The 27,060-nt window shown below is 39.6% G+C and overlaps 1 protein-coding gene across 1 annotated transcript; it reads left to right on the forward strand.

The window, feature by feature from the left end:
• Window positions 1-8,534: 8,534 nt before the first annotated feature.
• CREBL2 (cAMP responsive element binding protein like 2) lies at window positions 8,535-25,878 on the forward strand. Its single transcript, XM_033117727.1, has 4 exons — window positions 8,535-8,876; window positions 19,691-19,888; window positions 21,104-21,248; window positions 23,386-25,878. The coding sequence occupies exons 1-4, from the start codon at window positions 8,862-8,864 to the stop codon at window positions 23,388-23,390; spliced, it is 363 nt and encodes a 120-aa protein (XP_032973618.1). The 5' UTR covers window positions 8,535-8,861; the 3' UTR covers window positions 23,391-25,878.
• The last annotated feature ends 1,182 nt before the right edge of the window (window positions 25,879-27,060 follow it).

Below are 27,060 nucleotides of genomic sequence, written 5' to 3' on the forward strand. Positions count from 1 at the left end.
AGCTTATTAGAGGAAGGCAGCATTACTTAAGATAAAATGACTTTCTGTTCTACTTTAGAAAAATCTCTAAGAAGGTACAGCTTAAATGTAAAGTAAATCTATAAAACGTTCAATGACAAGTATGTACTCCTGTGAAAAGTAGAAGGAGGTTGTTGCTACTTTCGTGTTTTGAATCTCATCGTCCTGAGGGCAGCTGGAGTGTCAGGAGAGGCGGTAGCCCTCTTAAGACTTTTCCATTCCTATGCTGCATTATAAAATGAGTCCCGTAAAGAGAGTAACTAGTTGTATAAGCAGTTAGTTCCAATAATACCCTGGTGTTGGGGAATAAGGTGGCTATCTAAAGATCTATTTTTTTTTCTTTTTTAACAGGACTTTATTGGGGAACAGTGTGTACTTCCAGGACTTTTTTCCAAGTCAAGTTGTCCTTTCAATCTTAGTTGTGGAGAGTGCCATTCAGCTTCAAGTTGTTGTCCTTTCAATTTTAGTTGGGGAGGGCACAGCTCAGCTCCAGGTCCAGTTGCCATTGCTCGTCTCAGGGGGCGCAGCCCAACATCCCTTGAGGGACTCAAACCGGCAACCTTGTGGTTGAGAGGACGCGCTCCAACCAACTGAGCCATCCGGGAGCTCAGTGGCCGCTCAGCTCAAGGTGCCGTGTTCAATCTTAGTTGCAGGGGGTGCTGCCCACCATCCCTTGCGGGAGTCAAGTAGTTGAACTGGCAACCTTGTGGTTGAGAGCCCACTGGCCCATGTGGGAATCGAACCGGCAGCCTTCAGAGTTAGGAGCACGCAGCTCCAACCGCCTGAGCCACCCGGCCGGCCCTGAAGATCTAATTTAAAGAGGAAAAAAATGAAAGGATCAAAGAGCTTAGTATTTGCATGGAAAATATGTATATACCTATACAAAGTTCCTATAGATCACTATATTTACATGTCCCCCAAATTTCTAGTTGAAAGCCCCAGAAAATGTCAGGCAGCACCATGTCCAGAACAGAAATGAAAACAGAATCATTATTTCACTTCGATTAAAACACAACCAAACAAGCAGAACTATGGTTCATCCATATACATCCACACATGTGGGAGGTGTTACTGAGTCACTCAGTGACTGCCCCGGGAAAGAGAGGTGCCAGTGTCAGAAACAGCTCAGAAAAGGGCCACGGCAGAACTTTACAGGGGTCAGGTGTGGGGAAAGACTCTAAAACAGTACGTTTCATCTTGGATAGGTAAAGGCTGAGATAAATTTATATATGATATAAATTTATATAAACCATAAACAGTATGGGCAGAATCAACATAGTCTTGTTGACAAAATAAGGATGAAAGGGCGTCCTTTGAAACCCCTTTGAGATAAACTTAGAATAAGTATTTTTAGGACTATTTCACAGGGCAAGCAGAAAAAAAATCTTTAAATAACTTAGACACATTTATGAATGACAGACAGAGATGGCTACTCAGCAGAATTATGCTATCTAACTTGTAGGGATAATGTTAGCGAGAACAATCCTGCTGTTCTACCAAAAACTGCTTGTTGGTGACAGAAGTACTGTTAGCACTAATTGGTCAGCTTCCATGTGATAATACCTTCATGGCTATAAGATAATCACGCAAACAGTTTTAGAACCCATCAAGTGGTATTACCACTGCTACTCTTATATTTTATCACACAAAATATTAAATGCTATATCATTTAGGTAACTTTTTTTTTTAATTTTATTGGGGAATATTGGGGAACAGTGTGTTTCACCAGGGCCCATCAGCTCCAAATCACTATCCTTCAGTCTAGTTGTGGAGGGCACAGCTCAGCTCCAAGTCTAGTTGCCGTTTTCAATCTTAGTTGCAGGGGGCGCAGCCCACCATCCTATGTGGGAATTGAACTGGCAGCCTTGTTGCTGAGAGCTTGCGCTCTAACCAACTGAGCCATCTGGCTGCCCCACTGGCAGCTCAGCGGCAGCCTGTTGTTTTCAATCTAGTTGTGGAGGGCACAGCTCACTGGCCCATGTGGGAATCAAACGGGCAACCGTGTTGTTCAGAGCTCACGCTCTAACCAACTGAGCCACCCGTCCGCCCCCACTAGGTAACATTTTATTGACCACAGAAGATTGACATTAACCACCTTCAGACTTAAATGTTTTCGAAACAATTCTATGTGTAAGCAAAAGGTTTAAAGCTATATTCTGGAATGGAAGTCTTCCTATGTACATTCGGGAAGACTTTAAAGTCAAAGAACTTGAAAATAGGCTTTAAAAGAATTCTTAACCTAAATATGGAAATGAGTCAAAAAATAAATGAAGATATGTGATACTAGATAGAAAAATAAGAATATCCATAATATGAAAAAGTGATGCCAGAAAGAAGGAGTCGAAGGTCTTTATGTCTAACAGTAGATAGCACCTAATAAGAAGTGGGAAATACAACTCTTAAATTCTCACAAATATTATTTGTGGCTTTTTGAAAATATCTTTGGGGTCATAAATAGTAGGTCCGATAAGGTCCCAATAGTAAAATTTAGGTTGCATTTTTTTCCTTAGAAACAGAGAAAATTGAAGGAAAGTTTGGAGTAACTAAGGCTATTCATAAAATAAGAAATGGGTCCTCTGCTGCTCTCCTGAAGTCTGCAGGTACCAAAGCCACTCGTCCTCCTGGATAACCCAGGATACTCGTCTTTTGCTCCTTAAAAATACAAGCTCCAAAAGAGGAGCCCTGTCAGATTTTCCATTCCACAAACAACTCTGGGTTTACCAAACCTTACACTGGAAACAACCTCAAAAGTGAACTTTGATGGAAGGAAGCTGCTTCTGTAAAAAGGTTTCTGAGCAATAACGCAAGCTGTGTTTTTACTTACTCTATGCCATGTGCCACAGTAAGTTTAAACTTCTTCAGATTTGAGTCAGTAGAATAAAATGTGCTTGTCTAATGTGTGTCTGTTGGGTAATTCCTCAGAATTGTGAAAGAAGGTACCTGGTCACTTTTTCGTTCTGTATCACTCTCCTATCTGCCCCACCCTAAGTCTATCCAGTGTCTACTTGCTACTCTTTCACTGCTCAAAGCCCCACCAGAACAATCAGATCTACCGAGATCTCTCCCCTCCTTGTAATACCTATCCTCCCAAACCATGTATTCTTCTATTCACCCACACCTAAACTCCATCTTAAACTAATCTTTAGGTAGCAAGTAAGAAGGAAGAAAACAGCACATTCATACTAAAGAGTAAATGACTAATAGGGATGCTTAGCAAGCCATCTCTTATAAAGGGTAGTTCAGTTTTAAACAGTTACTTATTGGTTACAAAAAATACATTTCCTATTATTTCCTCAAATAAGGGCACACTTTATTCTTTTCTACATATATATGGAATAGCAGCAGCATTTGAAGTGGGAATGGTAGTTAGGACAACATTAAGAAAAGCTATTGTTGAGTTTGAGGAGAAGCTTTCAGTACGCTGGTGAAGGGGAAGAGGTTAAGGCAAAGCCTGGACGTGGAAGGTTTTCGTTCCTTGGGCTTCATTTTCTCTTCCTTATTTTTATGCTGACTGGGTTTCTTTTTCCTTTCTTGTCAACAGACGGCTTCAGTCTTTGGCGTTATTTATTTATTTTGTTCCTGCTGATAAGCTGGAGGCTGAGTTCTGTGCTCACTCTGAAAATGTTTCTTTAGGCTCATTTCTCTGAGCTTTCTAACCAATGCAGAGGACATAGGTACAGTGCTGGATGCAAATATAGGCATATTTGTCCGTGTAGGCCAAAGAAGGGGAGGCATTTTGCAACATGCCTTTAGAACAGAAACAAACTTTTGAGATGGAATATTTTTATCGCCTCGTGAAAAGAGGCTAAACTTTTTGGAAACAAAAAGTACAGAGGCATACTTATCTATACAATAAATTGGGAAAAAAAAGACACACAAAGCAAAAACGTGACTAATGCTTCCACAGTGAGCTCACCTCAAGTATTTCATGAATTTCACATGACCCACCCACTTTTTCTCGGTACCTCTCAAGATTACCATATCAGCAGCAATAATACTCTGTTGTTCCCAGTGTCAGATTAACATATCAACGTAGCACTGGCATTCCTGAATGTAACATATTGTACTGTTCCCCTTGTTTGTGGTTTCTATAATATGAGAAGGTTAATTTTTGTTCCCTTACCCTCCTCTCTTAATCTCATGCCACCCCCTACCTCTCTTCAATCAGCGATTTGTTTTTTTCTTTGAATAGTTTTCCTCCTTTCTTTCCTCAGTCTCTGTGTCAAATTTTGAACTATTCACGAATTCACTGTACAACATGCTGCATTTTAAAGTCTTTATCACTCAGCCATAGATGATCAAGTCTTTGAAAAGATAAGCCAGGGACAGAGAAGTAACAGCTGGTCACCTCTGGGAAACTCGATGATACCTTCTTCCCCAAATATACACTGTGTTTTAAAGTGGGTCAGAAGCTACCCTGGTAGATTTCATGGCCACTTTTGTTTCTTTCTTGGTAGGATTTGTTTTTCATTATTGCTATCTCTAGATTGGAGATGGTTCTACCAAAAATTTCCATGCCAGAATTGAATGAAACAATTTTCATTTCTAATGAAAGCTTGGAAAGGGCTGTATGTGTAGTTTTTACGTTCTTACGTTCTTGTGTGTCAAACTTCATGGAGAACCAGCCGGAGCCTAACAAGCTATCCGGATGAGCTTCCTTTCTCTCTGATGTGCCCCAGGGGATATGTGCCAAGCAGACCCGTGTGGCCCAGGGAGTAACATGATCACTTGGCTCTGTTTAGACACCTGTGCCCCTTTAGCCTAGCAGTAAAGGGAACAGGAGAGCGAGGGATGAGGGCAGGGAAGGCCTGCAGACCTAGTGGGAGTGGGTGTGTGCCATGCTGCTTAGGAATTCACTACAGAAACCACAGCAGCAGAAGAGGCTGATGCATCGCAGGGCAACAGTGCCTCTGTGTGGGGTGTCTGAGAGTATATGAAATGTGTCTGTGTGTGTCAGGGACAGAGCTGGCGGGGGGGGGGGTGGGAATAGGGAGGAGAAAATTATATGCATTTTTAAAAGGAATTGGAAGCCTTGGAGGTTCTTTTTGAGAAGGCGATATAGGAAGAAAAGATTGAAACCATGGATATAAAGAATGCCCAGGACCCTGAGAGCATATTCTTCTTCTAAACTTCCTCCCATTCCTAACTCACACACACAAACACACACACACCCGCGCGCGCGCGTGCACACAGAAAATACTTTTGCTGTGTTCACTTTTTGTTTACTTTTGGTTTACCCAGGAATGAGTCTGATGCTGGCTCTCCCTACCCACTCTGCACAACTTAGCACATAGATATTAAACTTGATCTGTATTATTTTTCACTGGATGCCTTGTTTAATGATTGTTCACAGTCTCTTGTATGTGTGAATTTCTCCTTCCTGGATTATAAAGACTTTGAGGATTTATACTAACTAATAGAAGCTAATACTCCCTCTTGTTCTTCCTTATCGCTTTTGAGAAGGCAATACAGGAAGAAAAGTTACCAAAAATTCTGGGTATTTTTCTGCAAATGGTTAACATATGACTACACAGTACTTCTTCTACTTCTTCCTAAGAATATCTTCCATTTGCAAGTCTTATTTCATGATGTGGTGTGTTTTTTATAAATTGAATTTTATTTTTTTTAAGATTTTATTAGGGAAGGGGAACAGGATTTTATTGGAGAACAGTGTGTACTTCCAGGACTTTTTCCAAGTCAAGTTGTTCTTTCAATCTTAGTTGTGGAGGGCGTAGTTTAGCTCCAAGTCCAGTTGCCCTTGTTAGTTGCAAGGGGTGCAGCCCACCATGCCTTGGGGGAGGAATTGAACCAGCAACCTTGTGGTTGAGAGGATGCACTCCAACGGACTGAGCCATCCAGGAGCTCAGTGGCAGCTCAGCTCAAGGTGCCCTGTTCAATCTTAGTTGCAGGGGGCGCTGCCCACCATCCCTTGTGGGAGTCGAGGAATCCCATGGGCAACCTTGTGGTTGAGAGCCCACTGGCTCATGTGGGAATCGAACTAGCAGCCTTTGGCGTTAGGAGCACGGAGCTCCAACCGCTTGAGCCACCGGGCCGGCCCCCAATTAAATTTTTAAAAAATAAAATACTTGGACACTTTCTAAGGTGAATGTGTTTACAGTTTTGTTTTTAATTTAATTACTATTTTAATTGTGTAATATTTGAAATGTACAGAAATATTACAAAGAGAACAATATAACATGCATTCCACCACTAGATTTAATATATTTGCTTCATCTCTTTGAAAGTTAAATATACAGCTAATGGTCCCAGGCCCTCCTTTTCCTATTCCCCTCCTGCCCTAGAGAAAACCACTCTCCTTAAACTGGTGTACATTTGTAAGTTTTCAGATTTTCATTACACGGTTCAAAAGATCTTAGTCCTCCTTCTGGAGGGGCTGGCATTGGGTCTGTGAGTTGCTTACACACAGCCAAGCATTGCCTCCGTGGTAGGGCAGGGTGGATAAGCAGAAGGCCGGTACACTTCTGACAGCTGGAATGTAGGAAGAAAGAGAGGCAGAGGACAAAACCAGGAGAAAAACAGTTCCACCCCAAAGAAGAGGGCTTAGCAGTGGCAAGGGAGTACCTGCGGAGGCACATTGAGGCCATGCTGGGTTCAAGATGGAGGCTGGAAGGAGGTGGAAAGAGACTCTTGGAAGTATTGAACAAAAGGGGTATTAAGTGAAGAAGAGGAAGAGAGCCTGTGAGCACAGACTTTTGCTCTCTTGATCATTAGAGAGGATATGGCTAGGCGACTCTCAGGCTGCCAGGAATGCAGTTTGGGAGTTAGGGGTGCACCCCTGGTTAGGCCCAACAGCTAAAACCCCAGCATGCCAGACCTGTTACCAACCACATGACCTGCCCAGGCTGCATTTACTTGGAAAAACTGACCTGCTTTGGTGCCTCTGAAGCGTTATACAGGTCAGACAGAGACGATTCAACTTGTCTAGTATTACTCTTCCTCAATTTGGAATTACCAGATAAAATAGAACACCCAGTTAGATGTGATTTCAGATAACCAATGCATTTTTTTGGTAAATGTGTCTCAAATATTGCACGGGACATACGTATACTAAAAAAGGGTATTTGTTTATCTGAAATTCAAATGTAAGTGAGTGTCCTATATATTTATTGTTAAATCGGAGAACTCTACTTCAGTTGAATTTTGGAAGGATTTAGCACTTTAGGAGTATTTAAAAAGGAGTACATCAAAGAGTTCTCCAGAGTAACATTAATGAACACACAACCTTTGTCACATTCTCAATGACCTAACATAGGCTAAAACACAAGAACAACCTTCCTGACTATTAAATCAGGAGAACCCAAAGACACTCTTAGCTATTTTTAATGGCTTGAGATATAATTCACATACCATAAAATTTACTCATTAAAAATGTATAATTCAGTGGGTTTTAGTATATTTACAGAGCTGTGCAGCCATCACCAAATCAATTTGAGAACTTCCATCACCTTAAAGAGAAACCCAGGGGGTGGCTGGTTAGCTCAGTTGGTTAGTGCGGTGCTCTTAACTACAAGGTTGCCAGTTGATTCCCCACATGGGTCACTGTGAGCTGCGCCCTCCACAACTAGACTGAAACAACTTGACTTGGAGCTGATGGGTCCTGGAAAAGCACACATAAAATAAAGGTTAAAACAAAAACCCAGTACCCATTAACACTCACTCTCCATTCCCAGCACCGCTCCCTCTCCACTGTTTCACAATCCTAGCCACTGGCAACCACTCATCAACTTTCTGTTTCTTTAAACACCTATTTCATTACATATGGAATGTACAATATGTGGCCTTTTGTGTCTGGCTTCTTTCACTTAGCATGTTTTCCAGGCTCATCCACATTGCAGCATGCATCAGTACTTCATTTCTTTATATGGTCTAATAATATGCCTAATTATATGCCACATTGACTTATTCATTCATCCATTGATGGACATTTGGGTTGTTTCCACTTTCTATTATGAATAAAGCTTCTAGGACAGAACATTAGTGTACAACTTTTCACTGTGGTCATTTGTTCCCATTTTTCCTGAAATCATTAGGCTACATGGTAACACTGTATGTCTAATTATGTGAGGAACTGCTCATTTTTCCCCCAAAGCAGATGAACCATTTTACATTCTTGGTTTTTTTGTTTGGTTTTTAGTAAGTTTGTTTTTTAATAAGGATCCTTCAAGGTTTCCTCAGCGTCCCTGAAGAGAGCCTGTGCCCAAAGGCCCCTCCTTCAGGGTTGCCTCGGCTGGGGCCCCAAAGCTCCTAACTCTTCGTGCACACAGCGCTGCAACCCAAGGGTCAAAACCTGCAAGGGAGCGCACTTTGGGAAATGTAGGTTCGCCTCGCGCCTGGTCCCGCCTCCGCAGCAATTGCGGCGAGAGAAAAACAGACGCTTGGCAGAGGCTATGTGGACATTGTAGTTTTCCTTCTAGTCAGCCGAGTACAGACTGCGGCAAGGAAAACTACAATGCCCAGAAGGCCGCGGTGCTACGGCAGCTGAAGGGGCAATTCCGCATGCAGCACTCCTGCCCACCCTCGCGTCCGCCGGGCTCTCCTGGGCGTCTGTAAACACACCCAGACTGTCATGGAGGGGGAGGAGGAGGCGGCGGCGGCGAAGGGAGGCGTTTTGGGCCGCCTCCAGGGTCCGCGCTGCCATTCCTGAACTGGTCCCTCGTCCCCGTGACTGTGGCATCAGGGAAACGAACTGTTAGGCGAGAGGAGGAGGCAGTCAGAACCATATCCCCTTCTTCCCCCGGGGCGGGGGCCGGGCCGGGCCAGGCCGGCGGAGCCAGGGAGGGCAAGGGGAGGGAGCGCCTGGCCAGGCCGGCCTGTCTGCCGAGATGGATGACAGTAAGGTAAGTCCTGGGGTTTGCACGCGCAGCTGCCGCCGCCGCCGTCTCCTGCTTGTCGCTAAGTGCTAGTCCCGCCGCTGAGTCTCAGCTTGGTAGTTCATGCCAACACCCAAGAAACACCTGCCGCAGACATCCCTGCACCTCCAGTTGTTACCCCATGGTACCCAACGAGGAAATCAGGGAACAGTGGGGCTGCGTTTTCCCGGACAGGGCCCTTTCCTCTGGAAAATTTTCACTCCCAGAGCAAGCCTGTTTGTCAGCTTTTGCAGATAGCGCAAACCCTACTCCTTGACTTGCCTACCAAGATAAGTGAAGAAACTACTCTGCTTTCCCTTTTTGCCTTCCCTCGCCTCCCTCCCAGCCTTTCTCCAGTTTGGAGATTTTAACTAGGGCACCCTGAACCAGCCCTATTCCCCTATGACGGCTCCCCTTTCTTCTCTCCGGCTCCCTTACTCAATGCCCCATTCATATAATCAGTTCACTCCCCCTCTGAGCTATTTTCCTGTGGTTGGTTGGAACACTCTGCTAAGCTCCTGTTGCTATTCCCCCAGAGTGTGGAATCTAACCTCTTCTAGAAAGCCCGAGAGAAGTAGTGAATTCTTTCTTGTTAATCTGATTATTTTATATCGCATCACCATCCACCTTTCCCTGTCCAAATCACTTATCCCTATGATTATAACAGGCAAGGTTATAATCATTGTTGGTTAATTCATATAGTTTATTATGTGTAACCTACTCTTTATGTCTATCCACATTAGTGTTGTGTAGTTTTAGTTCATGAAGATAGGGACGGTCAGCTTATTGATCACCAGACTTCTAGAATTTGCCAAGTTTTGAAGTAGAACTCACTCCTTCCCTACGCTTTCCAGAAGTCTTACTTTCCACAATCTCTGGCATGCTTCTTTTCTCTTTGGGTACCCTTTTTGCTGCCAGGTAACCAGTAACACTTTGCTGCTATCAAGTTTTTGTTTCATCCATGCTCAGACAGATTAGAAAGATTTCCAGCTTCTCTGCACTGCTTGTGTTCTACGTTATCTCTTCCTGTTGCTGCAGAAGGCGCTGAGAAAAGTGTGAGACAGACGGAAAGCCCAACGCAGTACGCTGGAACAGTTTGCTTGTGAAGTAGCAAACCCCTCCTAATAGGAAGTGGTATTCCCAGGACAGAAGGGGGGGGTCGTTCTCAAAGTTTTCCAGAAAAATCAGAAAATAATTTCTTGTAAAAGTCTTTGCTAGCTTGATCATTCAGTGTTAATTTTGAAATGACGTCTGAATACTGTATCCATTATCTTGGGAAATAATGTTATGACTGTTTATGGATGCTAAAATAACATATTGTTCTTTAATTTCCTTAATCTGAGACTGTCACGGTATGTTCTACAGAATTTTCAGTTTCCTTTGAAACATTTAATAACTTTCTCAACATCTTCAATAATCTCAAATAAGTCTAAGAAAAATATGATTTTGAGTTATTATGCTTACCTATAAGATCACATAGGAGTTATTTCTAAAACTAGCAAACTGTAGTGGGCGGGCGGGGTGTAAAATGTTATTGTTTTGCCTAAAAGATTGAAGTTAAATTTAAGGGGGTAGACTATCCAGGGCTTACTTCCTATTGGGTTCACAGGTACGCAAAATGAATTCAGTATTCATTCTTTATTAAGTCATTGTTTTTATGAGAGAATTTAGAAACTGGTAGTTTCTTAAATCTCTAATGATTATAGAAAATAAAATCCATTTCAGATGTCTCTGGATGAATAGTGCCCCTGTGAATACACTACTTTCACTTTGACTACATGTCATAGTTAGAGATGAGTAATGTTTACATGCCATGCACAACAAGACGGGACTGCTTTCAGCAGTCAGTGTGAAACTGCCCTGAAGGAAAGCTTTGGCGGCTCCCAGTCCTGCCTTTCTCTGTGCTCTAGTTGTTACAGTCCTACAAAATCGCATTGCCCTCCTAGTATGTACAACATACTCACACACAAAACACACTTTTCCCTCAAATAAGGTATGGGTGATGGAGTCTTAGGTTCCATTTTCCCATACATGAGGGAAGGTGAAGGTTGGGGCTTGGGAGGATGGCAGCTATGCTGGAGAGAGTACAAACGCTGCCAGCAACACCAGGGCAACAGGAAGAGGATGAAGCAAACAGAAGCAGCAGTTAGAGAGAGACAGTAATTGAATTAGGTCAAGAAACAGATGATGATGATGATGATGGGAGGACCTCCCTTTAAAAAGATTCTGTATCCTGAGTTGTTTTCGTCGGTGACAATGAGTTTGCCAAGAGCTCTCCACATTCTGCCGTCTAGCTTCCTGAAGTAAGAGCAGGGCTGAATTTTATGGGGATGCAGCTTTGCCTCCCAAGCGTCTAGCAACGTGCCTGATACAGAGCACTAGTTAATAGTAATTGAATTAAACTGGGACAGAGTGGCATTAGGGAGAATGCCCTGAGGTTCTTGGGTTTTATTAATCAGTGTGCTCCATATACAACCAGAGTAGACAAATGATAGCAAATGGGAAGAATAAAGCAAGAGATAATAGTGGGCGTCTAAAAGTGGGGCTTGGGAGAGTGATAAGGAGCAGAGCTCAGAAAGTGAGAACTAGGTCTCTGCTATGCCAGTTGGGAAGGAACACATCTTAGCTAAGTTATTCAACCTTTCTGAACTCGTCTGTTAAATGGTCAATACCTTCTTCACAGGCTTTATTGAGGATTAGAGGTAATGCATATAAAGCGTCAAGTACAGAGTCTAACACAGAGTAGGCACTCAAAAAATGCCATCCTTATTATATTACCTAGCAGTGAGCTCCTTGGTCCTTAGCACAGTGCAGTAAGCACCAGAGATGCTCATTTTAGTAATTCTTAAGTGTGTGCTGTTGCGTAACATTTGCAGCCCTGTTTATACCTACACTACCCTTTGCTCCTAACTCTGCCCCCAAATGGGACAGGAGCAATGGGATGGAACGTGCAATGAACTTAAATTGTGCCTTTAACTGTCAGATTACGTGAGAAAGGTTTCCCAAACCCAGACCTGTCCATTGGCCCCTGAAGTCCCCTCTGTTGGCCCTTAGCCATCTTTTGCTACAGTTGGAGCTACCCTCCTTGGGCAGTGCCACAAAGCTCAGACACTTTCTACTTTTTCTGTCCTTCGACTCTATCAGTGCTTTCCCCACGACTAAGAAGAGCCAGCTCATCTACTAAGTAAATCTCTGACAGTAGATGTTAATGCTCAGTGTGCCTTCCTTTCCTGTCTAGGTTACATGCACATTTTAATTAGGGTACCTCTACAGATAGTTTAACCCTAAGGAGTAATTCTAATACTACAGAAACCAGTTGAAATTGAAGTTTTAATGACTTTATTCAGAATGTTTCGCTCTGTTTTCAGAAAAGTTTGTTCATTTATTCATTAATTCATCAGACATTTGTTAGAAACCTACTACATACCAGGCATTATGCTAGACAGTAGAGATACAAAGATCAATAAGAATTTATAACTATTCTTAGGAGCTTACCTTTTGGTGGGCTAGGCAGACACATAGAAAAATAATGACAATATAGTGAGGTAAGAAATAAGGGCAATAGAGGCACAGTGGTTTTGGGGGCACTAAGAATGGATGCCTAACTATCTGGGTATGTCAGAATCGGGCTCACACAGTAGGAATGAATCTGTGAGGAAGAATCGGAGTCCTCCAGAAAATAGGAAAGAGGGAATGTCCCGTACTGAAGCACATTGCACTGGAAAGGAACTATTTTGGTACAAGCTAGAGCAGGAATTGGCAAATTTTCTGTAAAGGGCCAAATAGTAAATATTTGTGGACCATATGATCTCTGTTGCAATTATTCAACTCTTCCATTGTGGCAGGAAAGCAGCCTGCAGAATGTAATGAATGGGTGTGGCTGTGTTTCAGGAAAACTTTATTTACCAGAACAGGCAACAGGCTGGCTTTGGCTTGCCAGCAGGGCTGCAGTTTGCTGACCCCTGAGCTACAGCATAAGGTACAAGTAGAGGTGTGGGCAGAGATAAGGATGGGAAGATAATCAGGGGCGGGATCATGATACGCCTGGCAAGTTAAGCTAAGACATTTGGGTTAGTATTTTTCAGAGTGGAATAAAGAAGACACCTGCTGAATCAGACCCTTTGAGAATGGGGCCTGGGAATTTGAATAGGCTTCCCAGTTAAGTGGCTTATATGCTTACTGAAGTTTGAAAACAAAGGCCATAGCTGTTGGGATGCCACTGAAGTATTTTAGAGCAGAGGGGACAATAGCAGATTTGTGTTTTCAAAGAAAAATGCTAATGGCTATATGGAAAATGGATTGGGGGAGGTAAAGACGTTGCAACTGAGACAGACGAGAGTCAAATGATTTACAATTAGGAAAGAACATGAGTTTTGGCAATTAACCCGAGTTTAGATCTCATTTCTACCACTTTCAAGCTGTTATGATTTTGGACAGATTATTTCATCTCTTCAGAACTGAACTTCTTCACCTATAAATTGGGTTTTATTGTGTTAATAAAACCTTACTGAGTTATTGTGAGAATTAAATGTACTACATATGTGAGCCCCTATCAAAAGAACTTAGCACACAAATGGGTTCTCGATAAATGCTAGTCCTTTCTGACTCCTCACTAGGTTGGTTAGATTGCTCAGAAGAAAGGCGATCACAGTGTAGGCTGTGGTCGATGCAGTGTGCATAACACCCTTCACGGATGAAGAATGTGGACAGAAGACAGCTCCCCAGACAGAACCCCGCAAAACTCTAAGGTGATCAGAAGAGGCTGAGGAATAGGACTCAGCAAAATACACTGAAAAGGAAAGGTTAGTGATTCAGGAGAACCAGAAAAAAGGGACTTTTATGCCATCTAAGGGAGAAGAGAATTTGAAGGAAGGAATTTAGTCTATTCTGTAAGATCTACAAAATAACGTCAAGTAAGGTAAGGAGTGAAAAGATATCCATTGGACTTGGAAAGTGGGAGGTTGTTTATGAAGCTGGCAAGAGAAGTTTGAATGGAGAGAGAGGGCAGAAGCCAAGATGTAGGTTGAGGAAGCGGAGTGTGGGAGAGAAGCAAAGGTAGTTAAGTATATGCCACTCTTACAGAGTCGGTTTCTGACAGTTTCAGGCATTGCTAAATACATGTAGTGTTATATTTAGCTTCCAACAGTGGTGGAGGGGAGGGCAGGCATAGGGACCGGGAGAGGCAGGAGTTAACTCCCAGTCTGAGATGCCTACTTCATCTCATTTCTTCTGCTGTTGACTATAAAACCTGTTAGCAGCAGGAAGATGTGATTAGACTTTTTCTCTTTGTGAAGATCTCGTACATTGGAGAAAAAGCCTAACCCATAGCTCTGAAGGAAGTTATGGAGCCTTACCACCAAATGAAAACGCAGCTACTTGTTTTGCTTTTTCTTTAAAGTGGTAAAGAGTAGTGGCTGGGCACATTCATATCTACCTTATTTTTCTTTAATCAACTGGAGATACAACTTTTCACTTTATGTTTTTAAAAGTGAAATAGGCTCTTCTGCTGTTTTCATTTTTAGCTGGGGCTGATGCTACCACTTCATGTAAATGCAGTAAGTCTCTTAGACTTAACAACTTGAAACTTTTATGAGTTGCCTTAAGAATCAGAGCTCCAGGATGTAAATAAGTGCAAAAAGGGTGTTAAAATAATGAGTCCTTAATTGGTTTTTCAAACTTTATGTCCCTTATGAAAGAGCTTTTTTCCCTGTAAATTGTTAGTAGTGATATCAACTTGAATCAATTTTAAAATATTGCTAATTTTTCTTTGCATTTATTCATTCAATTATCAGTCTTCTTAAATAAATGCCTCTGAAATTCCCAGCTCTGGGCTGGATACAATGACAGCTTCTGTGCCTGAGGAGCTCACACTGCTGGAAGAGAGAGAACTTAAATCTGTGAGGCCACTAAAAAAGGAACATAACATAAACTCAGTGCAATATTAACTATAGGTTCCAGAAATTTGGAGAAGAAAAATGATGGCAGAGGGTGACTGTCAGCGAGAACTTCAAAAAAAGAGGGCTAGAGCTGATCCTACACAACGAAAGCATAATATGATTTGCCGTTTCAGAGGACAGGGCGTTTCAGAGGGCAGGGCGGGTGAGAGGGCACCTTTATTGAACTGATGAGACTAGGCAGGCATGCACAGGATGGGGTGAGGTCCCTAAGGAGACTGGCCTGACTTGGTAGGGAGGCTGCCTGTTGGCAATAATGAAGGAGAAAATTGTCTCGGTGAGAGGGAGCCCGGATGTAGTGGGCTGCATGGTAGCCCCTAAAACAGATATAACCATGGAACCTGTGAATATCACTTCATATAGTACACGAGTGAATATTGTATGTCAAAGTACTGTGATTAAGTTAAGGATTTTGAGAGGAAGGCTTTCTCCTGGATTACCTGGGTGGGCCCTCCCGAAATGCCATGTCCTCATAAGGGTGAGGCAGAGGGCAATTTGACAGCTGTGGAGGCAGGGCAACCACAGAGCCCGAGATTGGGTTAACGTGGCCACAAATCAAGGAATGCTGACAGCCACCAGAAGCTGAAAGAGGTGAGGAATGGAGTCTTCCTCAGGGCCTTCAGCAGGAGTGCAGCCCTGCAGACTTAGCCACCAAGCTTGTGGTCATTGTTACAGCAGCCACAGGAAACTAATATACTGGGTATGGTGACCTAGTAAGCAGTGCGAAGCCAGAGGTGTCCTCTTGAGCTGGAGAGAGACATGGCCAAAGAAGCATTCAGGTGCTTCCTGTAATGATCAGGTGTTACTTTTTTACAATGAAGAAAAACACACTCAAGTTATTGCAATATGCTGAAAAGAAAGGTTCATTTGAAAGTTTTTCTGCCAAGATGGATTAACTAGGGAAATGAGGGTGGAAAAGGCGAAATGGTAAGGAGATCCACTGGGAACCTATTGTAATAATCTGAGAGTAGGGCCCTCACTAATTAGGTAGTAAAAATAGAGAGGAAGAGCTAAATCAGAGATTTGGTGAAGGAATAAATCGGCATGGCTCCAGTGGGCGGGCATGGAGAGTCACAGCTGTGGAGGAGATTTCAAGGCAGCGTGAAATGAAGCAGCGTGTTTCTTAACCTCCTTGCCATTGCCCCGCGTCACGTGCCTACTGCCGGCGAGTTGGATTGAAGGAGTGACTAGATAGCATTAATACAGCCGTGCATATAAAGCACCTGTCAGCTTTAGAGCCTTTTCAGGGAATTATCTGTTCAGGTTAATGAGTCATACCTACTCTTGGAGGGGAATAGTCGTGCTTGATGATAGTGAGTTATCTTGTGACAAGTCACTATGATGCAAAGCAGGGGACTTGGGTTGTAGACCCTGCTCTGACATTGAAAATCTCTGGACTAAAATTTTGTCATCTATGAAATAAAGAGATCACTGTGCACCTGTGTGTGTGTGTGTGTGTGTGTACATACTACCAGCAACACGCCTGCATACACTGATATCCTGCCATTTATAATGTTATTGTCCATTTCATGTCTGCTGTGTTTCATGAGTCTCAATAAATACATTAAAGGCAAGGGCCCTACCTTCTTATATTAATAGTTCTAGAGTTTCACAGTGTTTGGGGCATAGTGGGTGTTCAGTGAATGGGTGATAAATAAAGGAATTATTTCCCCCTCTTTACCTGAAAAAGGTGAGGATGATGGCGTTACCTCACCTGAGTGGTGTGAAACACCGGGAGATGATTACAGGTAGAGCGCCTGACTCCAGGCCTTGTCTGCTGTGTGTTCCCTCCCTGCACATGTGCATTTAAGTTTTTGTTGTTTGTTCCTAAAAAGCTAGAAGTAAAATGATCCAAGAACCTTTGGAATAGGATTTAATCTGGCTGCCTCTTTTTAAGAAGCCTCTAAAGGGCATGCAACTACAATCATGGCTCCTCTGTCTGCAAAGTTAAATAAACCTGTTGCCTGAGAAGCCTGTGCCACCCACACTCAGGCTCGGAAGACTGGTTTCTGTGCTTTCTCTATAATGGTTAAATTTAGAATTATCAGGAGCTCCCTCTTGGCTAAATCCAGTAGTTTTTGTCGTAATTCCCAGCCTTTTTAGACACGTAAATTGGAAATATTTAAATATAAAATACACAGATGAGAAAAAAGCTTCCTCACAGAAGAAATAGGAGAAAGCAAGGGGGCAATGTGGTTATTGCTGAGTTTGTGAAAATTTTATGAAACATTGGTGAGAATGATTTTTGGCCCAGAGACATTTAAGGAATTTGTGAGGTGGATTTCAGTTTTAGTTTCTGTTCCTAGTTTCTAATTAACTTCCCCTATCCATCCCCTAATCTTTATGTTTTTGAAATTAATTTACATTTGCATAATACCTTTTTATTTACAAAGTGCTCTCACACATTATTATACTTAAAATTTACAATAATCCTGTGATGTACTTGGCTCTCTTGAAAACTGGTACACTAATCAGATTTTCGTTGGCACCAAAAACCCAAAATTCAGCCTGTTACTAAAGAAAAATTAAGCTAGAGAGGTGGTGGTTATGTGGTTTTAAATGTAATTTTATAGGAGATGACATAAAATACAGGAACCCTGGATTCATTTACTGTGCCTTTTTAATTTAAAAAAATGGAATAACATAGTTCCAATTTAAATATTTTGCTACCATGAAAACTAAATAAAAGGTTATAACTTTTGTTTGATTTTTATGAGTGTGCTTGGTTTGTTTAAAAAATCAGTGAAGTCTATGAAGTACTCTCTGTTCTCTTGCTGGCTTCTCAAAGGCAGCCACTCCTGAATTAATGAACAACAGCAATATATGAGGTATTGGATTATAATGTTATGTGATGACTCATTTTACTACATTAGATTTGATTACCATTTATTTCACTATAGATAGGAGTTTATGCTGTAAATATATTCCTTTTTAAAAACGTGGCAATAGCAAATACACTTTGTTTTAATGTAGGGTAATTTCAAAATATTGTGTTAAAATTGTGCAATTGATGTGATAGAAGCATACTTTAAAATTTAGCCCATAGTAATATTTGGATCAACTAGTCATCCTGCAATTGCTCATCAAATATTTTGACTGAGGAAAAATTTCCTGAGACGTATATTATTATATTGGAATAAAGACATGATGATGCAGAATAGAAAAGCTTTAAAAGAGCAGTTTTTGAAAAGTTGAAACTAATTTGGGAGTAGTACTGAAGCAGCTAGCTTTTAAGATGGTGGGTGAAAAGGAAAGATTTTTTTTTTTTTTCCCCAGAGCCTTGGAGTATTCGATATCATTTCAGAGCCATCCTATAAAATGCTAGATGCAATGTTGGCCATCATGTTATCACACAGGGTCTGGTAAATGTAGCAGACCCCCATTTAAAGTGTGTTTTTCTTGACCTCAGCATTATACTTGGTATTGATCTAATCTTTGTAGGGTACTGGGCATTGTCAATGTCTGATATTCATAGCGATTTCAAACAAACGAATAAATCAGAGTTTTTCTATCCCAATGAATATTGATTATCTGAGTTTTGTTACCTGGGGAGATTTCTACATTTATTCCAAAGATTTGCCAGTGTTTGAATTTTGCATCTTCTCTTTTAGAATTGCCACTAAAGTCTCAGCAACATTCCTTTCAGTATACTGAAGTTAATGACATTTTTATTCTCTGAGGGTAATTTTCAGAGTGAACTGGACATCATTCAGAACCCTTGTCAGATAAACAAAATGGATAATCAGATTGTTGGGGAATTTAAAGAAAAATGTATCACTCTAAAATAAAGTATGCTCTAAAGGCATATTGTAAGTGCATATTGTAAGAAACTGGCTCCAAAAGCACTTTCCAAAAAAAGCTTGTTCATTGGAATAAATGTACCCCCTTTCAAGGTGACTGCTTTAAAGAAAACTTATTTGATATATAAGTTCAGGTTCGTGTATTTAAAAATTCATTATCTTTACCTCATATTTGCATCTTGTATAAGACCTTGGGGAGGTTCCAAAGCTAAACAATGAAGATTAAATTACTTTTCCAGTCACGAAAACATTGTGCCTATACAAGTAAATGAATAACAGGGATATTGAGAGGATATCTTATGATACCAGTGGGAGCAGGTAGAAATCTACTGAGACAGCCTAGGGTTATATTAATAATTATAGGTTGCTAAAGACAGGAGAGAATTATCCTGAAGATTTCAGGGACTTCCTGTGTGTTCCTTTGAGTTCCACAAATTTGAAGAGGGACTTTATGGCCCAATTTCTTAGGATACGTATTTATTTTTATATATACATAATTTGATGTACAAATTATACATTTTTTCTAATTGTAAACATTGAAAAATCATAAAAAATACAGGTGAGAAAAAGCTATTTATAATCACACTTATCAGAGAAATACTGGTTGACGTTTTGTTAACATCCTTCTATATGTTGTTTTATAATGTTGAGATCATACTGAACTTACAATTTTGAATTTTTTTTTATTTATTTTCTCAAGTCAATAAAATTTATTGGTGAACAAAATATTTAGTGGCAATCTTTTAATATTTTTATTACCCAGCTACATATATGGTTTGTAAAGTTTACTGTTAAACTTTATTGTTGTTTATTATTGTTATTGAAGAAATGATGAAAAATTAATTATTTCTTCTCTCACATTCATGGTATCAAAACTATCAGAAACAAATTATGAAGCAAAGACTCAAGGCATTTTATGGGATTATGCTGCGTTCCGTAGGCTTCATTCATTTATTATTTGTAAATGTTTTCCTTGCTAATATGCAGCTGTAGTCACTTTCCTAGACACAGAATTAAGAGAAAAAAATTATTCTCTCACTTTTTGAAGGTGGTTGGAGGCAAAGTAAAGAAGCCCGGTAAACGTGGTCGGAAGCCAGCCAAAATTGACTTGAAGGCAAAACTTGAGAGGAGCCGGCAGAGTGCAAGAGAATGCCGGGCCAGAAAGAAACTGAGATATCAGTATTTGGAAGAGTTGGTATCCAGTCGGGAAAGAGCCATATGTGCCCTCAGAGAGGAACTGGAAATGGTAAGAAAGTCTGTCAATAAATGCATGAAGAAAATCAACCTTAGTTTAGCAGTCAAAGAAATATACATTAAAACAAGAATATATCAATTTTCACCTATCCAGTTGACATGCATAGAAAAGAATATTCATTGGTTAGCCAGAATGTAGGCAATAAGCATTTTTGTACATTGCTGGTGGGAGTAGAATATACATGACTATTTCATTGAGGGATTGTTTATAATAGAAAAAAATGGGGGAATAACCAAAATGTACAACAATAGGGGATTGATTAAATAAATTATACTCCATTCATATATTGGACTACTTTGCAGCCAGTAAAAAATCACAATGCACATCTGTATTTACTGATGTAGAAAGATGTTTACAATATATTGCTAAGAGGGAAAAGCAATATAACAATAAATATATAACAATATGCATAGTATGATAGCATTTGCGTTTAAACATTTATTTATTTGGCATGTTTTATTCATTCATTCATTCATATTTTGGGTAGTGGCTGTAGAAATGTAAAAGAGAATTAATTAAAACCCCATTACTGTGAGCTTAGGGGAGGAGGTGACAGGTTGGAAAAGACAGAGATAATACTACCATGATCATTACAAAACTGGGACAGGCTACCTCAGCTTTTTAGAAGGTAAGAAAAAAGGTTGGGGCATGAAGAGAATTCAGATATAAACTATTCAGTAGATTTTTAAAAATATATTGAATTTGACTTATGCTTTAAGTTATTTCCTGCCTTCTGCAATGTAAGCCACTTGAGGGCATAATCTTTGGGCTGATTAATCTTTGTATACCCCCAAACTCCATAGTACACACTCTGGTAGAAAGTAGATGTTTAGTAAATGTTTATGAAAGAGAAAGGAATTACAAAACTATTTTAAGGAGTAGAAATAATGTGACCATTAGCAAAAAGAGATGAATTCTACTTTGTGGCACACTATGAGGGAGATGTTCTTTTAACCGGAAGGGACTTTTTAATCTGAGCAGTACTCCAGTATATCACAAGAAGATTCAGCAGTAGTTTTTCACCCTCTTCTGAAAGATGGCAGGCATCATACGTACCCTAGATTATAAATAAGAAATACAATGGAGGGCGGGATTCCCAGCAGCCAATTTGACCTCTAGGTATGGGAATTCTTATGTCTAGCATTTCTAGTGGTTCCTGAACTCTGCCTAGTAAAATTTTACTTAAATATATTTTACGTATTTCAGTACAAGCAGTGGTGCATGGCAATGGACCAAGGAAAAATCCCTTCTGAAATAAAGGCCCTACTCACTGGGGAAGAGCAGAGCAAATCTCAGCAGAACTCAAGCAGGCACATGAAAGCTGGGAAAACAGATGCGAACAGCAATTCCTGTGAGTACAATACAGGGAGAGTTTATATGTAGAGGAGTGTCTTAAGGTAGGTTTTCTATTGGCCACTTTCCTCTGTATGTCTGTTTTTTTCCTGTGTCATGTCTTTAAATAAATAAAATGTTGATGTCATTTGTAATACACTAATAAACAAGTGAAATGGTGTTAGATTGTAAATATTGAAATGCATTTTACACAAAAGGAGCAACTGATGCATTTATGGAATTTTTTTTAAAGTAGACCTATTCCACAAATTCGGAGTGTACCATTCTAGTTATTGTTAATAATAATACCTTTTATGTGTATTTTGATTTATAGCTTACAAAATATTTTCACTTAAATTTATCTTGTTTCCTCCAATAATTGTGTTAAGGAATCATACTTTTTACTTTATAGATAAAGAAGTAGCAGAGGGCCTAGGTAAGTTACCCAAGGCCAACATAGCTATAATGGTAGAACCTGTCTTCACCTAGTCCAGGTCCTATCTAGCACAGTAACCCCTCACTGTGAAGAACTTTTTTTTCAATTGAGGTGAAATTCACATAGCATAAAATTAACCATTTTAAAGTAACAATCCATAGGCATTTATTACATTTACAATGTTTTAAAACCACCACCTCTATCTAGTTGCAAAACATTTCATTGCCCTCCAAAAAAACCCCAAACTCATTAAGCTGTTATGCACCAGCATAAAAACTCCAGCCCCTAGCAACTATGAATCTGCTTTGTGTCTCTATGTATTTACCTAATCTGGATATTTCATGTAAGTGGATCACATAGTATGTAACTTTTTTGCCTGGTTTCTTTTCACCCAGCATAATGTTTTCAACATTTATCCACATTGTAGTATGCATGTATCAGTACTGCAATCCATTTTACGGCTGCATGATATTCCAGTGTATATACTTACCACAACTTGTTTATCCATTCATCCATTGATGGGTATTTGTTTCTACCTTTTGTCCATTGTGAACAGTACTGCTGTGAACATCCATGTCCAAGTGTGTATTTGAGGAACTGTTTTCAATACTTTGGGGTATATACCTAGAAGTGGAATTGCTGGGTCATATGGTAATTCTATATTTAACTTTTAAAGGAACCACAAACTGTTTTCCACAATGGCTGAAATATTTTACATTCCCACCAGAAATATATGAAGCTTCCTATTTTTCTACATCTTGCCAACACTTTTTATTTTCAATTTTTAAAAACTATAGCCTTCCTATTGGGTGAAGTGGAATCTGTCTGTGGTTTGGATTTGCATTTCCGTAATGACTAATGATGTTGAGCATCTTTTCATCAGCCTGTTGACCATGTATATATCTTCTTTGAAGAAATGTGTGCTTAAGTCCCTTGCCCATGTTTTAATTCAGTTCTTTTTCATTTTGTTGGTGAGTTATGAGAGTTCCTTATATATTCTGGATTCTAGACCTTTATCAGATATATGATTTTCAGATATTTCTTCCATTCTGTAGGTTGTTGTTTCATTTTCTTGATAGTGTCTTTCGGTGCACAAAAGATTTTAGTTTTGATGTAGTCCAGTTTATCTATTTTTTCTTTTGTATAGTGCCTTGGGTGTCATATCTAACAATCCATTGCCAAGTCCACAGTCCTGATTTACCCTTACGTTTTTTTCTAAAGTATGTATAGTTTTAACTCTTATGTTTAGGTCATTGATCCATTTTGAGTTAATTTTTTCAATATGGTGTGAGATAGGGGTCCAACTTAATTCTTTTGCATGTGAATATCCAGTTGTCCTAGCACTATTTGTTAGAGACTGTCATGATTTTAGAATGAAGATGTCGTGTATTGATTTCTTCATCATTGTGATTGCTTTGGGAAAACTTGAAATAATTATAAGGAAATGTAACAAACTTTTTATCTTTTAAAAATGTTTTATAAAATTGAAGGATTGGCTTTTTGATAACTTTTATTAGGTGAAGTAATGTGCCTTAATCTAAATTGAATTAAGGAGAAAAAGCCAAATCAGCTCAGTTTTCTTTCAGTCTGTATTTTAAAATAGCCTTCTTGTAGATACCAAATTTAGAAAAAAAAAATTCGTGCATTTTAAAACAGATTAGCTAAACTTCATAGCCCTTAAAAACATTCTTACATTGGTAACTTTGATTTCTTTTTTCAGGGTGAAGATCATATAAAATGATGAGTCAGTGATTGAAGCCAATATCCTGATTCTTACGGAGGATGAATGGGCAAGATTGTACCTCTTGGCTCCACTTACTACCTACTGCTCAGTAGTCATCTCTGTAAATCTGCAATTTCTGCCAAAATGTGTGATCATAGATCTCAAAGGATTTTCCTCTAACTTTTAACACTTAGAAAATTTACAAACATTCAGACCTGTTCTGGTTGGTATGGCCACCCCATGGCACTTAACAAGTTGCAATGCTTGAAAACACAGGAGTAGAGGAGAATGGGTAAAGATTGTATTTTTGCACCTTAACTCCACATTGCTTTTCTGGTTAATTTATATTCTTTCCATATAATTCATGTATTTGTATGTGTATGTGTGTTTAGGTGTCACCTCCTTTTATGTTTTTGATTGCCCTGCAAAGAGAAACCAAACGGGCTAATTACTGACTAAGTTCTTAGCCTTTATGGACCTAATTTTATTTCTTTATATTTACTTGAGTAATGTCTATTTTCTGCATGAACCATAATTTCTCCTGTGAGCCATTCCAGCATAAGCTGTGAATATGTATTAACAAATATATACATTTCTATTTTTTTAATCCATAATGATATGCCTGTTTTAAATAACGTACATGTTAATAACACCCATCAGGAAAGCCCTCAAGACAGCCTCCTCTATTCAGTAAAACTGAATAGTTTTACTTTTGTAAAAGTTTTGTTGCTGTCTTCTCAAACTGTGTTTATAAAAGTTTGCTAGGGCCTAATTCATACTTGGAAAAATAATAATTGAAAAAAAATTTTTTTAAGCAAGAAATAACCTTTTAGGCATTTCAGCAACATACATCATCTTGACAACCCAAGAGTATATATGTATGTTTCTATTGTATGTCCATATATATATATATTATATATATATATATATATTATATATATATATATGGATAGGGCAGGAGTGAATGAATGTTCACACACATTTCCTTGTGTGGTCAACTAACTAGGAGAATTTTTCTAAAGAAAATGGGATGAAATTAGCTGCTGAGATTGAGTTTCTGCCTCAGGAGATCTGGAACAAAATGAGGGACAAATCGCTGGTCGATCTAATAACCAGAACACTTAGTTTCTCCCCCGCAGTGAGTTCTCTCACGAATGTGTTCTGCGTCGGAAAGAAACAGTGTGGGTGTGCGTCTCACGCAGCCCGGGCTGCACTCTGGAGTGAAACACTAGCTAGGGTCGTGCACAGCCGCAGCTCCTGGGCCTGGCAAGAGGTGCAGAAGGACAGAGTCGTTCTTTCCAGTTCCCATCACAGCTACCTTTACTTTCTTCCTGACCACCAAGTGGAGTGATGGCTGAGGAACCAAGCGCATAGTACTATGATACACTCAAATAGACCTAGGAATCTTTTGATTTCCCCATTGAGACACTTGATCACTCTTCTCTTTCCCCTAGTTAAATCAGGAGCTGTGTTCTCTGTTGCTGCTAAATTATAATTGTTCTTGGCTCTAATGAAGTAAATATGTGGCTTCCAAACACAATAATGCTTTGTTATGAAATGGCAGTGTAAGAGGAGGCATCATGGTTTAGATTGTCTGTGAGGGGGGAACTGAGATGGACCTCATAGTTTCAGATTACAAAGTACTTTGTCCCCTTCTCTTAGGCCCTGCATCTGAATAAAGTGCCTCCCCTTAGCCTGAGTTCCTAAAGATCTCTTGTGCTTAGGTTGCAAACTCAGATCTCTAGTCCAGTCCTGTGTGACTACTGATATACCACTAGCCCAGACTGTTGGGTCTCGCTGTGTTTTGGTGGACCGGGGGGTTTAAGAGTATTTAATGTCTTTTTAGGATCACAAATGTAGATAAAGGATTGTTAATATTCAAGCCTTCAGAGTTTAAGTGTTTTAACTATAGTGTTCAGATTGTAATGGGTATGTTTTGCCATCTGGTCTACTCAAATGTATATTTTTATTTTGCGAAACAACCCAAAATGTATTCTACGTTGCTTTGTTCAGTACCTTTTGAATTCCCCAGAAGAGTTGATTTCAAAGCAAACATTCCAAAATGAATGTGGCTCTCTTCAATGGAATGTCTCCATTGTGCTTGAAGTATTTCTTCTCTAGTTGTAATTTTACATTACAGGGTCATTTATTTGAGCTACCCGCCCTCCCGCATTATCTTTACAAGAGAACTCAGTGACTTTGTCCTTGGGTAGAGGATGTGTAATTTTTGGTGAAAGTAAATTAGTTTATTCCTAAATCTATCTCTTTGGTATTTTGCAGTAGATCAAACCAAGAGAAAGTTCCTTGGTTTTAAAAAAGGAATGTTTTGATTGCTTTGGGTATTGTGCTGGCTGCACACTTTGGCCACTTGTAGCATGTTAATAAATGTCACTGATTAAAACAGCTGGAACATTTCTTTCCCTGTTCCAGTTAAGGAGCAGCATACTGAAATCCCAGCGTCTCTCACTTAACTTGTAATGACAACTTGCAGCCTGAGAGGGAACAGAAGATGAGAGAATCAGTAAGCTCCATATCTCTGGATTGCTGCTGTTCTTGCTCTCTGAGTAACAGAGTAATGTTTTTCTTTTTTACCCAAAGAAAGGAAGGTAAGGGGAAAAATATGTTTGTATATTTAGAGTAGCCGTAATCTGTCATTAATTTAGCATAGACCTACCATATATTAGAGCAACTGAAATATAATATGGAATAAGTTTGACTAGGTCAAGTTTTAAGATATGATTGACATTCTTAATTTTTTTCTATTTTATCTAAAATCTTTCTATTATATTTAAATCAGAATCTAGCTTACTACAGCAAATCCGTATCACAGTTTACCAGCTAATTGACAGTAGTTATCAGCATCACCATGTAGCATTTTATTTTATCATCTTTGAATTATGGTAGACTTGATTTGGCTAATTTCAAAAAGTATAGGCTAAACTGGATTGCCTTTAGTTAAAATAGAGGGAAAGAAAATTAAAAAACGTGCTATATCTCACAAGGAATCTGTTGCATATTATCAATTATTTAGTGTTGACAGAGGAAGATTACTGTTAAACCACATGGTATTTGGGGGCATTGAAGGGATTTTTCTTTCTCTGAAGATCATTGTACAATTATATTTTTATGAAAAAATAAAATATCTTCACCAGAAATATCTCCAATTGTCTGTTTCACGATACTGAACTATGTCTCTGTAAGAATAGAGTAGTAAGGAGTGTGTGACAGGCAGAAGAGCTGGTCTTGGATCTGTTTTCTAAGTCACCTTGACTTATTTAATCTTTCAGCCTGTTTCCTCATCTATAAAAAAGGAGGAGGAGAACTTTCACAGAGTAAGTACCCTGTTTCCCCGAAAATAAGACCTAGCCGGACAATCAACTCTAATGTGTCTTTTGGAGCAAAAATTAATATAAGACCCGGTATTATATTATTTATATTTTATTATATTATTATGTTATATACCTGGTCTTATAGTAAAATAAGACTGGTATTATATTAACTTTTGCTCCAAAAGACGTATTAAAATCATGCTAGGGCTTATTTTCCAGTTGGGTCTTATTTTCGGAGAAACACAGTACTGTACAAGTGGAAATCCCAATACAAGAATGACAATAAAAGTCTATATTCTCAAGTATTTTGTGTATCCTGATTTTAGACCATTCCTTCTCAAGA

The sequence above is a fragment of the Rhinolophus ferrumequinum genome, chromosome 10 (assembly GCF_004115265.2).
Source record: "Rhinolophus ferrumequinum isolate MPI-CBG mRhiFer1 chromosome 10, mRhiFer1_v1.p, whole genome shotgun sequence".
Classification (NCBI taxonomy): Eukaryota; Metazoa; Chordata; class Mammalia; order Chiroptera; family Rhinolophidae; genus Rhinolophus; species Rhinolophus ferrumequinum.

Bases quoted from the DNA above. Each gene is read 5' to 3' on its own strand.
- CREBL2 (XM_033117727.1), top strand. The intron at 19,889-21,103 runs GTAAGAAAGTCT...TACGTATTTCAG, and splicing joins TCAGAGAGGAACTGGAAATG to TACAAGCAGTGGTGCATGGC.